Below are 24532 nucleotides of genomic sequence, written 5' to 3' on the forward strand. Positions count from 1 at the left end.
ACCGTGAAATCAGCGCAGGTATTGCCATTGAGAGAAATACCAGGAACTACTGTGGATGGTGGGTAGCCACCAATGTAGCCGAGTTTAGTCCATACTTGAAATAATGGGGTGTGGCCGTTCCCAAAACTCCTGCTTTATCTCTTTTATTAAAAACTGCAGCTTCACTGGAAGTCTCTTGAATTCTAGTAAATGTACCATAGAAGGATGACCTTTGTGTCATTGAAGAACCCTCTGATAGCTGCAGTTATTGTTTCAGCCCAACATGGTACAGGTTCCCAGCAGAGTGTGCCTGAAGAATAGGATATCATTGCTTCTGCAATGTGTGTAGCTGTGTCAATAGTATGTCTTACCACTCTTTTGATATCCTTCAGTGACAGGCTTCAAATGTTGCTTTGAAAGTGACAGCTTGCCAGCTGGCTTTCTGAAGCAACCAACATGATGCACATTCCATTTATTGGTGATCTGAGAATGAGAGAGTGACAGGAAAGTAATCTCTATCACAGACATTGCTGTGGATATATTTCTGGATCAAAGGCGAGATGCTCCAGCTACATCTCAGTACACTCCATGGGCCGCACTGAAATGTGTTACAGTTCCAGTGTTAAGTAGGATAAAGGAGCGTTATGGACATTGAAGCTCCCAGTAGCAGAAATGGTGGAGGCAGCTGTTCCACTAATGCCACCAGCTCGTGATGTAATATAGTTCTGTCTGGTGCTAAACAGATATTACGCACAGTTACCCTAAATAACAGATGGACCCTAACAGGCACAGTTCCCTATGCAGTGCTTAGAGGCACTTGCTCACTGAAAGTGTCTAGAGCGTATAAGTACACAGCCTACTCCAGAAATCCTCTCAAAGTCACCGTGATTTTTAGAATAGGGTATGTAATTTATAATAGTAGGGAGTTGGCTTTCTGAGAACCATGTCTCCTGAAGTGCCACATCAAGTAGCAATTAACTGACGGAGTTCGGCCAAGTGGCGATGGTAGCCATTAGCATTCTGATGAAGGAATGTTAGATTGGGATCTGAGAAAGCAGCGAAAGAGAAACGGTAGTACAAATTACTCTGTTATTGATTCGTGCTCCACTTGAATATGCGATTCTTCATCAGTATCCACAGACTCTGCCTTGGGGAAATGATGGGTTGGACAGACTGGCCAGAGCAGCAGAATTTGGTTTAAATTTCAATCTTTCCTTCTTGTCCTTATAAGATATTGGTTTCTGCGAAGATTTTCTTGTCTTGCATTGTGGGTCAGAAGAGGACCATCCTTTCCTACAACCTGCAGCCTGTGACACTTTCAGCCACTGGCTGGTGGTAGACTGCTGGCCTGTTTCATCCTGGGAGGGGGACGCCTTGCCAGGAGTACTCTTCCTTGGTGATTCCAAAGGAGGAAGAGGCATCTCTGGTTGCACCAACGAGATGGTTACCACCAGTGCTACAGGTTTAGGGGTCCACAAAGCTGACATCCCCCCCCCCCCCCCAAGACCAAGACTGAAAAATGGGGATCAACATAGGGCTAGGTTCAGGAGGAGCTGTGAGAGACATAGTCATCACACTGGGTGTAGAATTTGACACGTTTGCAACATGAATTTTCATTCTACACTATCTGAAACTTCCTGGCAGACTGGCAGATTAAAGGTGTAAGACCATAACTTGAACTCGGGGCCTTTACCTATCGCAGGCGAATGCTCTACCATAGAGCTATTCAAGCACAACTCTATCTCATCTCAAACCTTCCAAACTTAACGGAAGTTCTCCTGGATACATTATGGGAGTAGCACTCACATAAGAAAGGATATTGTGGAGACATGGCTGAGCCATGGCCAGTGGGATTGTTTCCTGACTGAATTTCCACTCTGCAGCAGAATGTGTGTTGATTTGAAACTTACTAGCAAATTAAAACAATATACTGAACTGTGCCTCATAATTGTGAGCTTTGCTCTTAAATAGAGAATTTTTCTATCCACTGGATTACAAATTGAAAAATTCATTTTATGCACAATCCCCCAGGATGTGGCTAATCCATGTACCTACAATACGCTTTCACTCAGGAGTGCTATTTCACTAGTTATGCAAGGAGAACTTCTGTGAGGTACTGGCGGAAGTACCTCACAGTAATAAGTCATGTTTGGGTATCTCAGTTGGTAAAGCACTTGCCCAAGAAAGACAAAGGACCAAGTCCAAGGTTCAAGTCCAATGCAGCACACATTTTTAATCAGCCCGGATTTTTCAAGGTTTACATAGTCTGACACCATATCAACTGGGTGGAGTCATTCAAACATTTTCTTAGCATCTTGGTAAGGCAGGCAGTCTAGCATTTTATATTTCTAGATTTCCTTCTCCTTCTTGAAAACTAAGTGTGTCACTGAACGAGGGGGGGGGGGGGGGGGTGTTATGGGCAGTTTCCGCAGATATGGGGGTTGTTCGCAAGGCGCAAGGGCTGTCCTCATGTCATCCTTCTGCTTGTCCCACGAGTAGCCTTATTAATGCAATGGACAGCATGTCCAAACTTCTGGTACCTAAAACATCTCAAAGGAAGCGGAAAATACATTTCGACATTGCATCTAATAACATGTCATTAACTTTCTGAGGTAAAATATTTCCATCAAAGGCTAGGATGCAAGGGCCAGTGTCCTCCCTATTATCCTTAGACCCTTCTGGAATGCAACCAACAAAATGTACTTTACACCACTCTAGGTCAGTGTGCAGTTCTTTATCTGTCTGTAGTGTTAATTTCCATTGGAAGATGACACCTTGAGTCCTGTTGAGTACGTTATGAGAAGAGATTGTAACTGGTGTGTTTCCAACCTTGCCACAGACCAGAAGTGCCTGAATGGTTTGACCAACAAAGATCTATGTCGCATTTTCTCTATTGCAGCAACCTCTCCAAAACTACAATCAATATTTTCAACAAGAAACAATGGCTCCATTGTTGCATAAGATTTTCTGTCAGTTCCAGAGCATACCACAAACGAGTGAATTGTCCGCCTTGATTTATCTTTGGCTGACTCTCATCCCTTGACATGGCCAAAGATAGAAATGCCACAGGGTTGTAAGCCACTGCATTAAATTCTTGTTTCCTGTCAGCAACGATACAGCCACTGGTATGGGTGAGTTTGATCAATTTCATTACAGATCATCCCCTTTGATTCCACTCGCTCCAACTGGAGGCTCTCTGCATATGCGCCACCAAGCTAAGGCAAAGACTGCTTGCCGTAGTAACCATCCCACAGAGTCCCAGTGTCCTGGATTGGACAGGCACCAACTCAACAGCATACATGGAGAGGTTACACTTAGTAATCAGAAGTGTGATCCTTGCCTTGTTGCATTGTCAGGGGGCTACGGCCATGAGGGTACAACACCAATCCCCTCCATGACAGAGTGGCAACCATGCTGGATTTCGGGTGCGAACATGAATCCATTCTAAAAGTAGGTGCAGAAGATCAGAGCGTATGGAGCACAGAATATCTGGGTGCAGCTGGGGTCTGTTACTATTCATATATTTTGCTTGACTATGCTCTGACAGGCTACATAGCCAAGATCTCTTTACTGGTTGGGTATTAGTGCTCACCAGTAGTCCTCTCAATCGACTGGGTGCATCTTTTGGTGGAATTGGTAGGCTATGTTGGCATCCCACAGCAGCTAAGGAAATAATGGTCCACATACATGTGCCCCACTTGCATAGATAAGCCTATACAACTAGCATGCAGCAGACACCTCAGAGTCTGTCCGCTAATGACAGTTATGCCTCCACAGCCATCCACCCCATCATGTTTCCTCCACACCATGCAGTTAAGATGACATCCACACATTCTGATGCACACAATATTCCACTGCTGCAGGACTTGTGGCGTTCATCCGTCTCCACCTCAGAAATCTGGGTTTCCTCAAACCTGTACCCAGCCAATAAAGACTAAACTCTATGAGGCACACAGTTTGGCATATCATGAGGGCAACTGCAGTTTATTTAATTCCATGGACGTGATAAGCATTATCCCTTCCAAGATCAGACTACTCTTTCTCAAAAAACAACCAGGAAAAACTGTCTCTTCCAAATCCTTACATCTATGCCACAATTTAGTAATATGTATGTATTTATTTAAGTATGTAAATCAAAGTTAAGTCAGTTTAAAGTAATTTCAGTTAAACACAGTATCTGTACCGCAATTTGGTCTAATTCAGGAAGGGGTTAGGAGTTGTCTTGTACTACTGGATGTCCAAAAGGACAGTAGTAGACAAGCTTTTACAGAAGGTCAAAAATTAGCACAGACTTTGATGTGAGATGCTTTTAATAGTTTCTACAATGAAACTATCTTGAAATGTGGCAGAAAAATCCAAAGAAATTTTGGTTGTATGTAAAGTATATCAGCAGCAACACACAGTCCACACCTTCACTTAGCAATAGCAATAGTAAAGTTACCAACGACAGAGCTGTAGTGTCACTACAGCAGGTTTATTTAACACAGTATTCTGGAATTTCTTCACCAAAGAAGGTGCAGTAAATACTCCAGACTTCAAACCAATGACAGCTGTCAACATGTGTAACTTGGAAGTAGATACCCTCCAAATAGCAAAGCAATTTCTTTCAATTAATAAAGGCAAGTCTTCCAAACCAGATTGTATACCAACTGGATTCCTTTTGGAGTACACCAATGTAATATTTTCTGTGTTTATGCTCACAGAAAGGAGAGATATAGCAGGGATGTTGAGTCGCAGACTGGCAGAACAAAAAGACTACTAAAACATACGCTTTTGGCCAAAGGGCTTCTTCTGAAATGGACAACATACACGCACACATGACCACTGCCTCTGGCTGCCAAGGCAATCCTGGATTTTCCATAGTTTCATATTTAATAATCATATACAATGACCCGGTCAACATTAAGATCTGTATCTAAGAACTGGAAAGTTGCACAAATCCAGTATAGAAACCTTCACTTCAGCTGTACAGCACAAACCATGTCCATGATACCAAGAAATCAAAACTCGTTCATACGGCTGTTATCAAAACCTTAATCTGGCAAAACACGAAAACAAACTTCAAGATAGCCACCAACCACAATCAATCATTACCACCTTAAATGCAACATCCAAATAAAAACATGAGTCATACCCCCTCACTTCTCCAAATCTTCCCCCCATCCCAACAAAGACATCAACTTGACACTCAACATCCAAACCCAAAATTAACCCCAACAAAACAACTCAAACCGAAGTAAACATTGGTGTCCTCCTCTTCCCCCAACCCAATCATAAAACTAACTTACAACCTTTGGCCTTTTAAGTATTCTCAATAACCTTTAACAAACTATGGAATGGATAAAAATTGCCTGGAAAAGCCTTCCTCCAGCCGTACTCATCTATATAAGACTGCAAGGTGGAAGAGCATCTCTCCCCCCCTTCCTTTATTTAACACTCCCCCATTACCCTTCTATTGTATTTGCACAAGCCTCCATTCAACAATTTTTAAACTCCACACCACGAATGAAAACTATATGCTGAAATCCTCAGTTCCTAAATCCCTGTAAGATGATAATGACTTAGAAACAATAATAGACCCATCCTCAATATATTCCTCAAACAATCCAATTAATATCAGTTTTGTCTGTCTACCCACCTCCGTACACCAATTCCAAAATACTCAGCCCTTGAAGCAACAGCCTTCCCTCCACACCCACAACACCACTACTCCTCCAATACATCATCTTCCTAAATGCAGACTCATCAATTTCCACAATATTCCCCCTCCCAAATGTCATCTTTACTTAATGAACTCTGAACGAATCTCCCTACACAGAATGGTCGCAAATGCCTGTCACATGAGCCCAAGACCCAGTGGATGAGCAAAAGCAAAAATATGTTAACAACACAGTGGGCTATCTCAAATGGCCAGCCCATACTTCTAGAACCTGGAAACCCTCCAAGTGGATCGCCAAACTCTGTCACGCTGTCAGTGCCACATATATTTGGTGCTGGTCCAAGACACAGCAACTTTGGTTAAAATCATAACATCACCATAAACGTGACGCTTTATGTATGCAGTAATCAGCCAATACTACCTCAGAAGTTTAATGGTTGTTGCCATATCATTGCCCCTTGTAGCATGCAACAACATGCCAGTAAACTTCATACCCATATCCATAACTAATAATAAATGAAAAACAGAATTAACTCCCTAACCATACACAACACATCACACTAATAACTCCAAAGCTAAAAACAAAATTGTAGCCAATGATTGCCTATGTTAAAAAACTCACTAACAAACCATCAAGGACACACAATATGAATTATAGCAAATGGCACTCTAGCAATCCACTGACTTACTACCATCAATCCAAAAAATATTTCAAAACATCAGCATTCAACATCTGACTGTCACCAGATACTCCAACACACCCTCTTCAAACACAGTCTTCCTTTTGTGCTGATAACTTGTCATACCATATCATTAAAAAATGTGGACCCTTAATAGTTAGGGCAACAGCTGACATATGCAATAGCTCACTTTCTGAGGGAATCTTCTCTCAAAAGCTAGAAATAGCTATAGTGAAGACAGTGTACAAAAAAGATGAAAAACAGATGTAACAAATTACAGGCCAGCCTCTCTACTGTCTGTTTTTCTAAAATAATTGAAAAGAAGTTTTACGAAAGACTCATGGATGTCATTGAAAATGAGAAAAAAAACGTTTCTCAACCACACAGCATGGTTTTCGGAAAGGTAAATCCACCAAGGCAGCTATGCAGCAATGAAGCTTTGCAGACATTAGACAGGAAAGAACACATAACAGCAATATTCCTAGAGCTGTCAAAAGTATTTGACAATGTTAACCATCGTCTATTGCCTATAAAGATAGAAAATGTTGGTGTCAGAGGTCCAGCCTGTGAGTGGGTAAAGTCGTACCTACAAAACAGACAACAAATAATTGAAGTCTTGGACAAAGAAATAAAAAATTTAATTTCCTATCATTCAGAAAAGCCACTGTGTTAAATACAGTACGCCACAGGGTTCCATACTGGGACCAGTCTTGTTCTTGGTATTTGTAAATGACTTGGAACCACCCAGGCTTAACCGTAAGTACATTAAATATGCTGCTAATACAAATACTCTTATCACATGAAAGATCCCAGAAGATCTTCAAAATGAAATAGAAAAGAGCACTTCACATCAGAATAGTCTGCCATGAACAACTTGATAATAAACACACAGAAAACGAACACTTGCATCTATACACAGTGCAGAATAAACAGCTTCTAACTGCAATCATAGAACTGTTAGGCAAAAAACTTGGAACTGTAAATACCACTGAATTTCTAGGAGCTTGGATTCAAGATGACCTAACATGGCAGAATTACACACAACACCTATGTAGTAAAATATTATTTGTTATAGAATTAAAATTCTTGCTGCAGGCCCATCAATTCAAGTCATGAAAAAAATGGGTACTACGCCCTAGCAGAACCACTGGGGAAATTCTCCACCCAACAAAAGCTGTTTCATTGCATAAAAAAGAATTATAAGAACCATGGAAAGCACAGCATCAGGCCCTTCACACAAACCTTCATTTAAAAAGGTTCATATTCTTCCATTACCAAACCTATAATGTTTACAACGAAAACCACAGACAACAACAGCAACATTGTGTGTGTCTATATATATATATGGTTATAATAGAAGGAAACATTCCATGTAGGAAAAATATACCTAAAAACAAAGATGATGTGACTTACCCAATGAAAGTGCTGGCAGGTCGACAGACACACAAACGAACACAAACATACACACAAAATTCTAGCTTTCGCAACCAACGGTTGCCTCGTCAGGAAAGAGGGAAGGAGAGGGAAAGACGAAAGGATGTGGGTTTTAGGGGAGAGGGTAAGGAGTCATTCCAGTCCCGGGAGCGGAAAGACTTACCTTAGGGGGAAAAAAGGACGGGTATACACTCGCACACACACACATATCCATCCACACATATACAGACACAAGCAGACATATTTAAAGACAAAGTGTTTGGGCAGAGATGTCAGTCGAGGCAGAAGTGCAGAGGCAAAGATGTTGTTGAATGACAGGTGAGGTATGAGTGGCGGCAACTTGAAATTAGTGGAGACTGAGGCCTGGTGGATAACGGGAAGAGAGGATATATTGAAGAGCAAGTTCCCATCTCCGGAGTTCGGATAGGTTGGTGTTAGTGGGAAGTATCTAGATAACCCGGACGGTGTAACACTGCGCCAAGATGTGCTGGCCGTGCACCAAGGCATGTTTAGCCACAGGGTGATCCTCATTACCAACAAACACTGTCTGCCTGTGTCCATTCATGTGAATGGACAGTTTGTTGCTGGTCATTCCCACATAGAATGCATCACAGTGTAGGCAGGTCAGTTGGTAGATCACGTGGGTGCTTTCACACGTGGCTCTGCCTTTGATCGTGTACACCTTCCGGGTTACAGGACTGGAGTCGGTGGTGGTGGGAGGGTGCATGGGACAGGTTTTACACTGGGGGCGGTTACAAGGGTAGGAGCCAGAGGGTAGGGAAGGTGGTTTGGGGATTTCATAGGGATGAACTAAGAGGTTACGAAGGTTAGGTGGACGGCGGAAAGACACTCTTGGTGGAGTGGGGAGGATTTCATGAAGGATGGATCTCATTTCAGGGCAGGATTTGAGGAAGTCGTATCCCTGCTGGAGAGCCACATTCAGAATCTGATCCAGTCCCGGAGAGTATCCTATCACAAGTGGGGCACTTTTGTGGTTCTTCTGTGGGAGGTTCTGGGTTTGAGAGGATGAGGAAGTGGCTCTGGTTATTTGCTTCTGTACCAGGTCGGGAGGGTAGTTGCGGGATGCGAAAGCTGTTGTCAGGTTGTACAGCGCGCCTTATCAGTGTTTCGCAACTTCCGGACTTTTGATTTTCCAGCAACACGGTGCTAGTAATACTAGGCACCGTGTCGCGTGGCTGCCTCGCTCAGCGGCTAAGTCCCCTTCAAGGACACAGGGGAAATGCAAATGAGAGAGTTAATATATGGTGCAAAATTGATGGTCGATTGACAAAATATATTGAAGTTCAAGGAGATGTAACTGTATATTATCATGCATAATAAAGTTTGTCCTATCCTTATCTATGCCGTGATTTTTTTTTTTTTTAATAAGTGAATCAGCTACTGAAGCATCTTTCTCTTCTGTGGGTTGCAGGGGTTACGACCCCTGGGGAGGTGGGTGGGAATTTTCTATGGCTGTGTGCATTTTGTGTACACTGCTGGGAGCGCTCGGCGCATGACCTTGAAGGGGACTTAAAACCCAAATCCTTTCGTCTTTCCCTCTCCTTCCCTCTTTCCTGACGAGGCAACCGTTGGTTGCGAAAGCTAGAATTTTGTGTGTTTGTTTGTGTGTCTATCGACCTGCCAGCGCTTTTGTTTGGTAAGTCTCATCATCTTTCTTTTTAGATATACAACACAAGGAATAATCAGGATTTATGTGTGCAGTTTGCTCATACAACACTTTAACAAAAAGGACCCCTGCAAGCATGAAAGAAACTGTACAAGAAACCACCTTTAAAAAATTAAGGCAATAACTGGCTTGCATAAATTCAAAACTGCAGTGAGTGACTACTTGCTATACAACTGCTACTATAGTGTTGATGAATTTTTATCTACTATGTAAATATACGTGTGCGTGTGTGTGCGTGTGTGCGTGTGCGTGCGTGTGACTGTGTGTGTGTGTGTGTGTGTGTGTGTGTGTGTGTGTGCGTGTGTGTGAGCATGTGTGCGCGCGCGCATGCTCGTGCAATCAAGGTCAAAAGTAAGAATTATGTATGTGTAAAATTTATTTGTGGACTGTTTTCCCCCATATGTTAGGCTTTTATTGCTATATACTGTGAACCATACAACAGTTTCTGTTCAAAATTTATTCCAATTATTTGACCTGTCCTATATCACTTTGTATCCCTGTAACATGTATGATTTACAGAACCAATAAATATATGATACAGCACAACACATTTCCAAGACTGATGTCTGCAATACTCATCTGTGATACAGACAAGAAGGAGAATGAGTCAATAATTAAATCACTGAAGACTAAGGACTCTCATGGTTATGATGGAGTGTCTAGCAGAATATTAAAGAACTGTGCTGCACATGTTAGCCCTGCATTTAGCCATATTTGTAATTTTTCCTTTAGGAATGGTCAGTTTCCTGAGTGATTAAAGTACTCAGTAGTGAAGCTGCTTTATAAAATGGGACAAAGGGATAGTGTAGATAATTTCAGACCTATTTCTATGCCATCAGTGTTTGCACAAGTTATTGAAAAGGCTGAGTATGTAAGGATAATTGATCATTTTATATCACACGATTTGCTATCAAATGTACAGTTCAGCTTCAGAAGACGTTTAACAACTGAAAATGCTATGTTCTCTTTTCTCTCTGAGGTACTGGATGAGCTAAACAAAAGGTTTCAAACGCTAGGCATAAATTTTCGATTTAACTAAGGCATTTGATTGTGTTGATCACAAAGTATTGCTTCCAGAAGTTGGACCATTACAGAATACGGGGAGTAGCTCACAATTGGTTCACCTCTTACTTCAGCAACAGGCAGCAAAAGGTCATTATTTACAATGTTGATAATGGCTGTGATGTGGGGACTGACTGGGGTACTGTCAAGTGGGGGGCCACTCCTGTTCCTTATTTATATAAATGATATGTCCTCTAGTATTACGGGTAACTCTAAAATATTTCTGTTAGCTTGGTAGTAAAGGATGTTGTGTGCAACATTGGCTCGGTTTCATATAGTGCAGTACATGACCTAAGTTCATGGCTTGAAGAAAATAAAACTGCTGCTAAATCACAGAAAGACTCAATTTTTACAGTTTCTAACACACAATTCAACAAAACCTCACATTTTAATTTCACAGAACAGGCATATGATTAGTGAAACTGAACAGTTCAAATTTCTAGGTGTACAGATGGACAGTAAGCCGTCCTGGAAAGCTCACGTTCAGGATCTTGTTCAAAGACTTAATACTGCCATTTTTGCTATTCAAACGATATCAGAAGTGAGTGATCGTTTGACACAAAAATTAGTCTACTTCGCATATTTTCATTCGCTTATGTCATTTGGTATTATATTTTGGGGTAACTCTTCCCATTCTAAAAGGATATTTTTGCCTCAGAAACGGGCGGTTCGGGCAATAAGTGGTGTATGTTCACAAACCTCTTGTCGACCCCTGTTCACAAGTCTGGGCACTTTGACATTGGCCTCTCTCTCTCTCTCTCTCTCTATAAAAACAAAGATAATGTGACTTACCAAACAAAAGTGCTGGCACGTCGATAGACACACAAACAAACACACAAACATACACACAAAATTCTAGCTTTCGCAACCAACGGTTGCTTCGTCAGGAAAGAGGGAAGGAGAGGGAAAGACGAAAGGATGTGGGTTTTAAGGGATTCTTACTGTCATTTCTTGTTAACACCATTAGCTTATTCCCAAGAATAAGCATCTTTCACTCGGTTAATACTCGGCAGAAATCAAACCTGCATTTGGATCGGACTTCCTTAACTCTTGTGCAAAAAGGTGTGCAGTATACTGCTGCATCCATTTTCAATAATCTACCACTCAAATTCAAAAATCTTAGCAGTAATCCATGCGCTTTCAAATCTAAACTGAAGAGTTTCTTCATGGGCCACTCCTTCTATTCTGTCGAAAAATTAAACTGATTCTTATTGTATTGCTGACTGTGTTTACTTAAACTCATGGACTGACTTGTTTTGGGTTCATATACATTTATTTTTATCTGTTATTACTTTTATGTTGTAATTTCATGTACTGACACGTTCCATGACCTTTGAGATTTGCTCCTCAATTTGGTCCTACAGAACATGACATGTAAATAAAAAATAAAAATAAAAAATAAATGCTGCCCTGCCATGACGTCACACAACACAATTCAGTTTCGTTTCAGGTCAAAGCTGACAACTGGTACCGCATGTTTCACTTGGCTCATCAATGTCACATCACATAGAAAATGAGAGTTGGTTAATGGCCAAAGTAGAGGAGAGGAAAATTTCTAAGAACACATAAAACTTGTAACAGCAAGGTAGATTAGATCCCCCAAGAGGTGAAGTTTTGAGGAACGAACAAAAAAATTAGGTCTAGCAATGTACAAAATGAATCCAACAGAATTAACATGGCGAATACCAACTTGGATTACATTAATTAATCAAATATTTCTACCAGGTACCAAGACTGGTACAATGGTTATAGATTCATTCCATGATTGCCTGCACTTGACAGCATTTAATTACCCCAAGCACATGGTGGTAACATGTGATTATTTTAGCTTGCACAGTATTGATGTCACAACATATCAACATTGAGGGGTAATACTAAGAAGCAAAAACATACAATCAGGAGTGGGAAAAGCAAATTAAAAATCCCTTGATTTATTGAGAACATTCTGGAAAAGTGCAGTGCATCTGTACAGGAAATCACACATAAAACACTATAACCTCATCAGAATAACAAAGCGATTAACAACTAGTTATTTACATGACAACTACTGCAGAAACAACCAATTAGAGAATGAGTTTCGATGAACTTTCTGTCCTGCTTACAGCTGTCACGTTGCTCTGCTTCTTCAAGTCTCAGTTATCATCATGTGGCTTGGTTTCTCTGTGCTGATTTTCTTATTTCACAAAATGGAATGTCTGAAACTGGCAGCAAAACTGCACAGAAAAGTGAAAAGGGTGTTACAATCATGTCAGGCAGACTCAGTACCATATGCCAAAGGGAAACATGTGCGTACATTGTCCCAAAGGGCACAGCTGTGGCCGTCACAATCTTACTGAGTGCCCAGGTAATGCAGAAAAGCCAGCATTGGTTCCTTCTACACATACATCAATACTCTGCAAACCACTGTGAAATGCATAGCAGAGGGTACTTCCCATTATACTAGTTAGTAGGGCTTTTCCTTATTCCATTAAAATATGAGGTGCAGGAAGAATGACTGTTTAAATGCCTAATCTTGTCTTCACGGTCCCTAAGGGAGCGATAAGTGGTCAGTTGTAGTACATACCTAGATTCATCTTTTGATGCTGGTGCTTCTCTGTGTAGTTCAGGTAACTCACAGACATTTTTTCAACATGTCTGTGATGCTCACCCTCAGGACAAACAAATCTGTGAGCATTCAGCCTGCCATTTTCTGTATAAGTTCAATATCCCCTTTCATTCATATTTGGCAGGTGTCCCACACACTTGAGCAATATTCTAATATGGGTCATACAAGTAATTTGTATACAACGTCCTCTGTATGCTGATTGCATTTCCCTAGCGTCCCACCAAGAAAGTGCTATCTGCCACCCACTCTATCTACGACTAAGCCTCTGTGATTGTTCCACTTCATACCATTATGAAGTATTACACTCAAATATTTGTTTGAATTTACTTATTGCAACTGTGATGTGTTGATACTGTAGACATAAGAGAGAAGTGCGCAATTTTACATTTCTGAACACTTAAAGCAAATTGCCATGCCTAACTGTCAGTCATTTTGTTATGCTGGTCTACATGTAGTGCAACCAATGGAGGTGCTGTTCCAGTGTACAAGAGTCCTTAAAATGTAAACATGACATAGAAATCTAATACTGTAAGTACAAGCATACGTAATAGCTAGGATCATAATAAGATTGGTATGCCCTATAACAGAGTGTTAACACTGATGTCTGGATAATATAAATGACAATCATTGGAAGAAACTTCATCAGATAAATTTAGGGGGAAAGGTATTTGAGTGAAACTAAGTGGTAATTCCAGGGCTGCCATCAGGTATCTCACGTGGGGACCATGAGAATAGAGATTATGGCATGCACAAAGGCACACAGACAGTAATTTTTCTCTCGATCTATATGCAAATGGATTACAATAGAAATTCACAAATACTGCCAGCACGAAGTATCATCTGTGATTCTCTGTAATGCTGCGTGAAACTATTGTGCATAGTTATGCTCATTCTGGGAAAGTTCACGAAGATATATTTGAATTTACCACTTCTATGTCTCTGGGTGGGTTGATTGGTGTGTGATTAATCTGCTAAGCAAATTAAACCATCTACACATCAATGCAAAATATCACGTCATGCAGATTTGTTTTACTATTTGTCCAATACATATTTTTCAGGGAAATCCCTGAGAGCTGACTGCAGTTCCATGGGTAGTTCTCCTCCTAACAATTAGAAAGCATTTGAGAATGGCACAATCTTTTATTGATGTCTTGGACGCATCCACATTGGAACATCAATGGTATTATGAGAAATACACAACTTATCAATCATGTGATCACAGATCTTAGTCAATTCTTGACTTTAATTCTTCTTGCTTGCTTTGCTGGGTAGAGAACATGCTTCTGCATGAATTTTCAACAACAAGACATGCTGCCATCTTCAGGAGACTGCCAAAATGGTCCTGCAGGGCATCCTTTAATATGTATTTAGAGATGGGCAAACTCATTCATCCTTGGGAACTAGTTCACTGCTTATCATTCTTTTTTGGGAACCATTCATTTTTACTCGTTCACCGTTCATTTGTGCTTGGTATACCATTCTTATGAAAAACTGAAAACTAGTAGTGTAGGTGACTGAATAATGGAGGGCACCAAGAGAGAGCACTTGCCTCCCCCTGGAGTATAGAGTTTCTATTCATTGCCAGCCAGTGTGGCCGAGCGGTTCAAGGCGCTTCAGTCTGGAACCACGCGACCGTTAAGGTTGGAGGTTCGAATCCTGCCTCGGGCATGGCTGTGTTTGATGTCCTTAGGTTAGTTAGGTTTAAGTAGTTCTAAGTTCTAGGGGACTGAAGACCTCAGATGTTAAGTCCCATAGTGTTCAGAGCCATTTGAACCATTTTTTTATTCATTACAGAATTCTTACACACTTTTAGAAGTAATTTCTGTGATTCTGCAGAACCTCTTGTTTAGCCAACTGTAGCCTTGTGTGGCTGATCGCAGGGAAATAATATAGGGTGGCGCACGGAAAACTGGCCCAGAGTACAGACTGCTCGCCAATTACGGACAATGTGCTGCCCATTACAAGCAGATACAACAAACAGACAAATAGGTAATAATTAGGCAGTGAAGAAATAACAAGCTAATGAAAGCAACAATTGCGAAACAATCGATGACGATGTGTAGTGGCGCGCATGGGCTATAGCTCATGTAGTCTTGTAAACCTGTTGGTGGTTTTCTCCCAACTTAATAGACCACAAGTGTCTTGTATAAAATTCTTCGTTTCGACTTCCACTACATAGCTATGCTTCGTTGTAAACATAATCGTTTACACCCTATATATACTTCACGTTGTCTCTGAGTTCGTAGGCGAAGTAGAGACTTTATGGAAGCATAAAATAAAATGTGGTTTACTCATACTTGCGTCATACGCTTAGTAAAAATTAGGTTTTTATGTTGCATTATTAAAGTTAATGCAGCAATAATAATAATAATTAAGTTCGCAGCAATAAAGTTTTTGGTTTGAAAGCTCCTTCTGAACAAATGTTTTTGAGATAATAAGTAAATACGATTTTATGGCAATCTATGTCTTTTCAAATGGAGAGGCACCGCTTTTCCTACTGAGCCAAAATGACCCACAACCCACAATTCCCCCCCCCCCCCCCCCCCTCCTTCAGAGAAACCAAACTAGCAGGTAATGCAAATTGGAAACAACCAAACTCAAAAATAATTAGAGCCTTCCTAAATGTAATATTTTGTCTATGAAAGATACACGAAAATCGTTTTATATGAATTTTCTTACACTAAAAATTAAGCAAATTATTGAAAGTTAGCTGCTAAATCAAGTCGATGAAACCAAAATATATATGAATAACAAAAAAAACTTGCCTTGTTATAAGTATGTCTTCTGCTGTTCATTGATATAATGAAGTGAGCTGATATGCCCTTTTGTTACCTGAAAGGCGTACCTATTACATACAATGAAATTTTTATGTAATTTACGTAACTATAAAATACTTTTTGATTACCAGTTGTGGACGCTGAGTAGCCAGAACCAACTGCAAGAACAGTTTGGAACACATGTAAAATAGGCGAGCGCAGTGAACGAAACGCATGTTATTTTCGAGGAATTCCTGTATGCTGTAGAGGCAGTGTTTAATTAGGAGTAACCGTAGTTTTACTTTAAAATCCTTCACTTGTGTAATGTCCTTCACTGCTATTGGGAGATGATTGTACTTTTATTCCCATATATTTGAGGAATTACTCATATAGAGTTCTTTGACCTTGTATCATGTTGGTGCCAGTTTGAGTTTATATCCAAGTTGCTAATATTTTTCTTGGTGAAACATAGTAGGTCCAGTATGTACTGACATGGGAGGGGTAATATGTTCAGATTCTGGAACAGTGGTTAACAAGATTCTTTCTAATCATGAAACATACTTAACTCAATTTGGTGCAGGTAATATCAATATGACTTCTCCATGTAACAGTAATGGTAACCCCCAAAAATTTGGTTTCTTTTACATAGTTGATTTTATCATCACTCAGTGATATATTTGGTACTGGTGGGTTTTATTTTGGACTGTTTGGAAAGTAATACCAGCTGTCTTTTTTTTATATTTAGGAGTAGTATGTTTGAATCAAGCCATGAGTTTATTTGTGTTGTGCTCCTGTTTATTGTGTCTGTAAGATGTTCATTTGAGTTGGATTTCATAATTGTGGTATCATCAGCAAAGGGGAAGGTTCTGTTATTGTGTAAATTTAAGGGGAGGTCATGATTTTTTTTCCTTTTTGTATAAAGAAATACAAAAGTGCAGAATGCATGTGCAAATTGATTTGCGATGTTAATGTAATGATATGAAATGTATGATTATACAATCTTTCGTGCAAAATGATCCACACAGCATGTTACTAACTTACAGACATAAGGGATCATCCCCACTCCCCAACCATCGCTCAGAGTCGAGAGTATAAACAAGTGTACGAAAGATTCCACTCTTCATTCATCAACAATCACCGAATAATGGCAGCAAGTCTAGTTAACTAAAAATATGTCCACAGCCAACAACTCAATCCAGGACGACACTCTACGAGAATATGCTCTACTGTCCCTTTATAATAATAACATTAAAAAAAATACAATGAAAGAGGGAAATATGGAAGCGTCCGATCCCGCCCGTCTGCTTTGACCCATGACGTCACAAATATGGCGGAAACAAAAACAAACACACACACTTTCCACAAAAAGCCTAATGACACTAACGGGACAAGCGCGGGAAATGGGGTGTTTTGGGTGGGGGGAGGGGGCAAACTAAATATAAACAAATTTAGACGCCTTGCGTAGCTACAACATGTAAGTGAAGACAGCCATGCATGAATACCCACCCACCTCCCCAGGGGTCGTAACCCCTGCAACCCATAGAAGATAAAGATGCTTCAGTAGCTGATTAGTGCTTTTTGTCTTTTTTTAAAAAAATCTCACAGGATAGAACGAACAGATCAGAAAGATAAATATAATAAACTAAAACAGAAGGTGGAGGAAACAGATAATTAAAGTAAGTTAATAAGCGTTTTTAAATTTAAAAAAAATCTCACGAGATAGAACGAACAGATCAGAAAAGTAAACAAAATAAGATAAAACAGAACTGGAGACAGCCACACTCAAACCAAACTCCGCGCCGTCATGACGTCACACACGACAACACCCTTACGTCACGGGTCAAAGCCGACGCGTGGGATCGGACGCTTCTGTCGACCCTGAAAGGGAAAGAGGGGGTGGGGGGATGAAACTAACACATTAAAATGTCTTACCTCTGCCTCAGATAAATTATATTTGACGTCAGCTGGTAATATACTTCCGAATTCCCATCGCATTTTCCGAATTTTTTGCAAACGGTTGTATCTGGAAAGCAATGCCGCAATTGTTAAAAACTTCAAAGAACTGTCCACTTAGATACACACAAAATTACGTAACAGGAACTCACATGTATGCTAGAAGGCACCTTTGATTTCTCTCTAGGGCCGTATGACGCAAGTGTACACCATGAAAATAAGACGCATTTCCCGAGACGGTGGTGTTTCTGAAATTATGTTTGTTATAAACTTCATCGCAACTAATTTATCAACGAAAGCTACACTACAGCCTGTAATTTACTTACGCGTCCTTTAAATTCTGTTCATACAGTGCTTGCATCTCTTCTAAAACCTGTCTAACCAAATCATCCTGGAAATTAAAATGTCAAAGAGTGAGCAAGAATTTAGAAAAGTTATTCCAAAATATATGCATCGGATCAGTGCTTAATTACATTGAATGCTGGAAGGTTATCCGCTGCCCTCTGGAGGTCCTTAATTAAGCGGAAGGCTTTTTCGCAAAACATGACTACAGAAAACTAACAATGTTTGTTTACTTAAATTCGTTCACATGCTACCCGCATTTCGCGCGTTTTTACGCATAACGCAAGTCTACTGTTCAAAGTTAAGCAGCTATTGTGGGTGTAACATCGTTGTTGATATAAGCTTTGCAGGACAGAAACTTTGACATACCACAAAAGTGGAACAGAAGAGTTGCTCAGAGCGGCGGTTTGTTTAAAAAGATAAATAGTTTATGTGTATGATGGACCCGTTGTACATGGCTTTAAGCTCTTATCGCAGGCGAAAATATGACCAGTGTGCATCACTTTGCACAGAATTACTGGAGAAAAATCCATACGATCAGGTATAATTCTACACGAGTTACAGCATGAATTATTTAACTATTTAGTAAATACCCATATAAATTTATGAATAACAGTACTTGAGCCCTTTCTAATATAGTAATTGCCCGAGAGTATACATTTTTTAGTCCATCGTGAACGTAAAGAACGATTTCTATTACGCTGTTTTTAGGCCATATGGACACTTAAAATGAAAGCCTTGACAGAACAAGTGTATGTGGATGATATAGAAGCTGAAGAGGAGGGCATGGCGGATGCTATACTGGACGATGATATCATAGCCCAGGTTCCTCGCCCTGGAACTTCGCTCCGCACATCATCTCAAGTTCAGCGTGGTGTCAGCCAGGGTCAGAGGTATGTTAGACCAGTGATAACAGATTAATCATATGATAGAAGAAGAACTAGCGTGTATAGTATTTATTTGAATATTTCACAGACCACTGACACAAACTGGTCGTCCACTGAGTGGAGTTGTTCGACCAGGTACTCAGACAAGTCGGCCAGAAACTATTGAACAGGCTCTGAAAACTCCACGTACTGCACGGACAGCTAGACCAGTGACATCCCGCTCTGCACGAAGTGTGCGTTTGGGAACAGCATCCATGTTGACAGAACCAGGTGGACCCTTCATACAGATTTCGAGACTAAATCTTGGAAAATACGCTGCTAATCCTTCCATCGCTAAACCTCTTTTTGAATACCTGTTTTACCACGAGAATGATGTGAGACATGTAAGAAATTTACTGTTGACCTCTTATGCACAGAGTGGTAGTTAGCCTCATGCACTTGGAAGTTTGGAGGATGCTGCTGCTAACAATGAAGCACCACTGTACGTATATTTCTTTGCACTTGTTTCTCTTTGGATATGTTGTGTTCTCAGATGGAAATACATATTATTGTTTTGTTGATTTCCTGCTTGTTTAAACTTTATTGTTAGAATTAGTTCTTATGATAATAAGAAACTAACGATTCCTTGGCAAAGATAAACTTTACTCACTACTTTTTTTCATTATCAAATATTCGTCTATCACAATATATTTAATTTTAGTTTATATTATTCAGTACTGAAATGAGTGTTTTTATCAACATAATGAAATATAAACAAAAAAGGCACACACAGAATTAAATGATGAACTGTGCTATTACAATGCAACTGAGTAGAGATCATTCTGGTATTTACAGGTCCCCTTAGGGAGGAATAGGTTTCAAACTTCAGTGTGATTGTAGTAATGTTGCCAAAGCTAGGCCATGGTCAATTTCTTCCCTTGTGCTTTTACAGTGCAATGGAGTAGAGACCATTCTGACATTTACAGATCAAACAAGACTGTACAGGTTTAGCTCACTGAACTTGCCTTAGGTAGGAATGGGATTCGGACTTCTGTGTGGTTGTTGTAATGTTGCCAAAGTTAGGCCATGGTCAGTTTCCTTTGCCATTATTGTCCAACTGAACTAGTGTTTCTATATCTGCATACATACTCTATAAATCATATGGCACAAGGCCCTTCCTGTTGTACCACCTTCACTCCCATGTCATTAATGTGGGATTTCATGAATGCTTCTGTGCATGGTGCAATTAGCTTAATTTTGTCTTCATAGTCCCATTGGGAGTGATACCTATGTGTCCAGAGTATATTAAGAGATTCTTCAGTTAATACTGGTTCGTGATACATTGTAAGTAGCCTTTCATGGGATGACTGACACATGTCATTAAGTGACAGTTGATTCAAATTTTAGAGCATTTCCATGATGCTTTTCAGTGAGTCAACTCTGGACCATTTGTGCTGCCCATCTGTGTATGCAATCCCCTGTTAGTCATATTAGGTATGAGCATTATTCTAAGGTGGGATGTGCAAATGTTTTATAAGCAGTCGTCTGCTTAGACTGACTGCATTTTCCTAGTATCCTGTCAATGAATCCAAGTCTCCAACCTGCAGTTGACCCATGCTATATCCCATTTCATATTCCTACAAACTGTTACATCTAGGTAATTTGGGTTGACTTGATTTCACTTGTGACTGGGTGATAATGACATCATATATTACTTTTTTGTGTTTCCTAAATTGTGCAGCTTTACATTTCTATACATTTAAAGCAAGTTGCTAGTCTTTGCACCACTTTTACATCTTATGAAGATCTGCCTGAATATTGGTACAGCTTATTTCAGTTTTTATGTGACTATAGATAACTGCATCATCCGCGAAAAGTCTGTCGTCCACAAGTGTCATTAACGTGTAGCATGAATAGCAAGGGTCCCAACACATTTCCCTGCTGTACACCTGAAGTTACTTCTACATTTGTTGATGATTCTTCATTAAAATAATGTGTTGCATCCTCGCTACTAAGAAATCCTAATTCCAATCACAGATTTTGTTAATACCCCGTAAAATTGTGTAATTGCTGATAATTTTGATGTGTAACTGAGTCAAATGCTTTTTAGAAGTCAGGAAATACTTAATCCCCCTGATTGTCTTGATCTGTGGCTTTCAGGATGCCGCATGAAATGCGAGAGTTATGCATGACGTGTTTTTGGAATCCATGCTGGGTGATGTGAAGAAGGTAACTGGGAGGTGCCTCCTTATCTTTCAGCTCATAATATGTGCCAAGATTCTAAAACAGATGGATATCGAAGACTTTGGATAGTATTCCCAGGTAGTATGACAATACTCTTTATTAGCACAACACACAGAAGTTAGTTTCAGCATAATGCAATTATTGAATGACACAACTAAATGATCATCCTGATCTGTTATGAACAAGAGCCCTTCATGACATAGGTCATGACAGTAACAGACAAAAGTGCACTAGCTGAGTTCCATCCCCTATGGTGGCTGGAGTGATGTCACAATGCCTTGCAGCATAGGTGTGGTGCCTGGGCTGGAATGATACCAACGAGCCAGAGTTGGTGGCTGATGGGACATAATACTCAACCAGCAACAGCCACTAGGACGTGATGATGCTGACAAACCAGTGAGACTGGCAATGAGCTCAGTGGAAGCTCTGATAGATTGGTGTGGGTTGCAGCCAGCATTAAGCCTAAAGCTGAGCAAAGAGCTGCCTGCTGGAGTTTGAGCTGCAACTTAAATATGCAGCAATGGAGGAATATGGAAGCAGTGCTCCGCGAGCATATGAGAGTGGATGCAACATAGGCCCTGTAATGGCAGTGCCACCGTTGCTGATGTGTGTGCTGCTCATAAGTGCAACTTGCACCTTCTAATAATCAGAATTTCCGCAGATTGTTTATCAGTGCAACAGTGTTCATAAATTGCAGTGTGCCTGCACTACTCGTAACACACCCTACGCAAGAAGTGCCTGTGGCTCCAAAGCCGACTATCCTGCATGCAGGCGTTGTGCCAGAAGTAGCTGGCACTTGGCCCATTACAGTACATACAATTCACTGTTTCCAGTTGATTTGTGGAAACCTACATACCATTTAGATCTGCACCTATTTTAATGATAACAAGGCAAGTGTTGTTTGTGTCTTAAGATTTTGTGTGGTGTCCGGAATTCCAAAATATTGAGCGTGAGATCTTAATGTTTCACAGAGTGGCTGGGTCACATATTATTTCTAAGTCATCATGCAGTCACGGTTATCTCTCCCTTTTTGAACAGCATATTTACAGGTATTTTATTTAGTTATCCTGCTGTGTTTTTAATGGTTGCTGGCAATTTATTGAAAATGTGGATTCCTAAATATTGGACTCCTTTTTGAACCAAGGTAAGTGATTTTAGGTCTTTATGTGGATTGTTCTTATTCCTAGTATTGATACTATGTATGGAGCTGTTGGTTGGAAACAGAGATGTATTACTTGCAACAAATTTCTTTAAGGAATTAATATACTGAGCAGTGGTTAGAATACAAAGTTTTTGAACAGGTTGGTTCATGATGTTTTTGAATTAACACCACAAATGATTCCTATCTCCCGCTTTTGCACCCTAAAAACTTTTTGCTTGGTTTGATGAGTTGCCCCAGAATATGATCCCATATGACATAATGGAATGAAAGTATGCAAGTTTTTTATATATCACTTACATCTAACACCATTCTCACTGCAGGTACAGACTTGTTTAGGTGGTTCAGCAATTCTGTGATATGCTCTTCCCAACTGAATTTATTATTGAGTTGTAATCCCAAAAATTTAACAATGTCAACCTCTTCAGTCTGCTTGTCTTCATATAATGGGTCTTCTTAGAGTTTAATGACAGTGAATTCGCTTTAAGCTATTTATTGGTGACAGTGGAAGTTTGATTAGGTTCCAGTTCTAAATCTGTACTTGACATGCTACTTATTGCAAGCTACTTACTGAACTGGAAATCGCAATATACAAATCATCAACAATGTACCAACTCTACAACTTTTGCATTTCTGATATCATATTTTGGAGATGAAAATTTAAAAATGTTGTCTTACTTTTTCTACTTTCATCCACTTATGCCTTATGGCATCATTTTCAGGGATAACTTATAATTTAGGAAAACAAAATCTGTTGCGCAGAAGCCTGTAGTAAGAATATTATGTGATGCTTACTCCAGAACCTCTTGTACATAGCCCTTTAAACAGTTAGGTGTACTGACACTTAAATATAATACTGTACGGAGAAACAATTTTAACTACCAATCACTCAGCCTTAGTGTGGCACAGAAAAGAGTGATGTACTGAGGTGTAAAAATCTTTTATCATTTATCAAGTGAATGTAAAAAAAAATAATGGATAATAAAATTAACAAACTTTCTGCACTGAAAAGGTTAAATTTACTAAAATTCCCTGGACTATAATGCCATTGTCTTCTGTGTTCTGTTAGATAACAGCCCACTGCATAATAGCCTAGAGAATTTTAATAATTTGAACATAGTTAAGTATAAATTATTATATGCAGGGAAAGAAACAACCTCCGAAGTTATCATGTAAAGGGTCAGCAAGTTGCCACATTTTTCGTTTGGAAAATAAACTATAATTGTAAAACTGACTTGTTCTGTATCATAGTGAAAGCTCTCAATTATCATCTATGGAACATACAAACAAGTAACTGGCCATACTGGAGCATGTGAGAAAATCTATCATCTGGCAGATACAATCAGAGTTTATGTATCTCTCACCCTTTTACGTATTTTTGCCACACTGGGCTTGCACATCTCTATCCATTTCTCTTTCTGGCAGATTGAGTTTGCTAATGATATTAATGCCTTCTTGATCCCTGTCCTCCACCCCATAATCAAGAAAATACAATAAATTTTGCCTCTGTAATGTGATGGTTTTGTACTTCTCTTTTCTTTTCATCTGTTCAAACATTATTATGTTGTACCAATGTTTAAGACAACCAAGTCCCTCTGCCATCCATCCCATTGCATTGAGCACTGAAAAAGCTATAGCGACACGTGAATAGAGCACCTTACTGTAGAGAAATTGATTTAACACTTCATATAGGACAATGTGAACCTGCATTTCACCACCTACATTAAATATACATGCAGAACCCTGCATTCAGCAGCTGCTGGGAAATTTTAGTAGAATCTCACATAGTGAAATTTCATTTGTAGTTCCTAAGCTTTCACTGTTGTCATTCTCAGGATTCAATCCTTGCCGTAGAAATTTGCGAAAGTTGAACAAATGACTGCTAAACTTGATCATAAAAACAAAAATGGGGTACAAATACTAATTCATAATGAAAAGACTACATCCATTTGCAGAGCAGTATAAGATCTGCTTAACACACCCATGGGCCAACCAGAATGGTATATACTAAAGTAATAATGTAAGAAATCTGACAGAAGTAGTCTTTTCGAAGAATGGAAAGTACAGGTAGGAATGTCAACAATAATGGAAAGGAAACATTGCTAC

General features: G+C 39.8%; 2 protein-coding genes across 2 annotated transcripts in view; one reads left to right on the top strand and one right to left on the bottom strand.

Moving 5' to 3' along the window:
• Positions 1-18465, bottom strand: part of LOC126092278 (DNA replication complex GINS protein PSF1-like) — a 42037-nt gene extending 23572 nt beyond the window's left edge. Inside the window, exons 1-4 of the mRNA XM_049907794.1 lie at positions 18289-18465; positions 18142-18206; positions 17968-18063; positions 17795-17885 (exon numbers count right to left, since the gene is read on the bottom strand). Of these exons, the coding sequence (XP_049763751.1) occupies positions 17795-17885; positions 17968-18063; positions 18142-18206; positions 18289-18360 (324 nt within the window). The 5' untranslated portion in view covers positions 18361-18465. The remainder of the gene's footprint in view (positions 1-17794; positions 17886-17967; positions 18064-18141; positions 18207-18288) is intronic.
• A 4-nt stretch (positions 18466-18469) lies between these two features.
• Positions 18470-24532, top strand: part of LOC126092277 (tetratricopeptide repeat protein 8) — a 96656-nt gene continuing 90593 nt past the window's right edge. The window contains exons 1-3 of the mRNA XM_049907793.1: positions 18470-18698; positions 18869-19050; positions 19133-19427. Coding sequence (XP_049763750.1) covers positions 18588-18698; positions 18869-19050; positions 19133-19427 — 588 coding nt within the window. The 5' untranslated portion in view covers positions 18470-18587. The remainder of the gene's footprint in view (positions 18699-18868; positions 19051-19132; positions 19428-24532) is intronic.

Source organism: Schistocerca cancellata, chromosome 7, assembly GCF_023864275.1.
Source record: "Schistocerca cancellata isolate TAMUIC-IGC-003103 chromosome 7, iqSchCanc2.1, whole genome shotgun sequence".
Taxonomy (NCBI): Eukaryota; Metazoa; Arthropoda; class Insecta; order Orthoptera; family Acrididae; genus Schistocerca; species Schistocerca cancellata.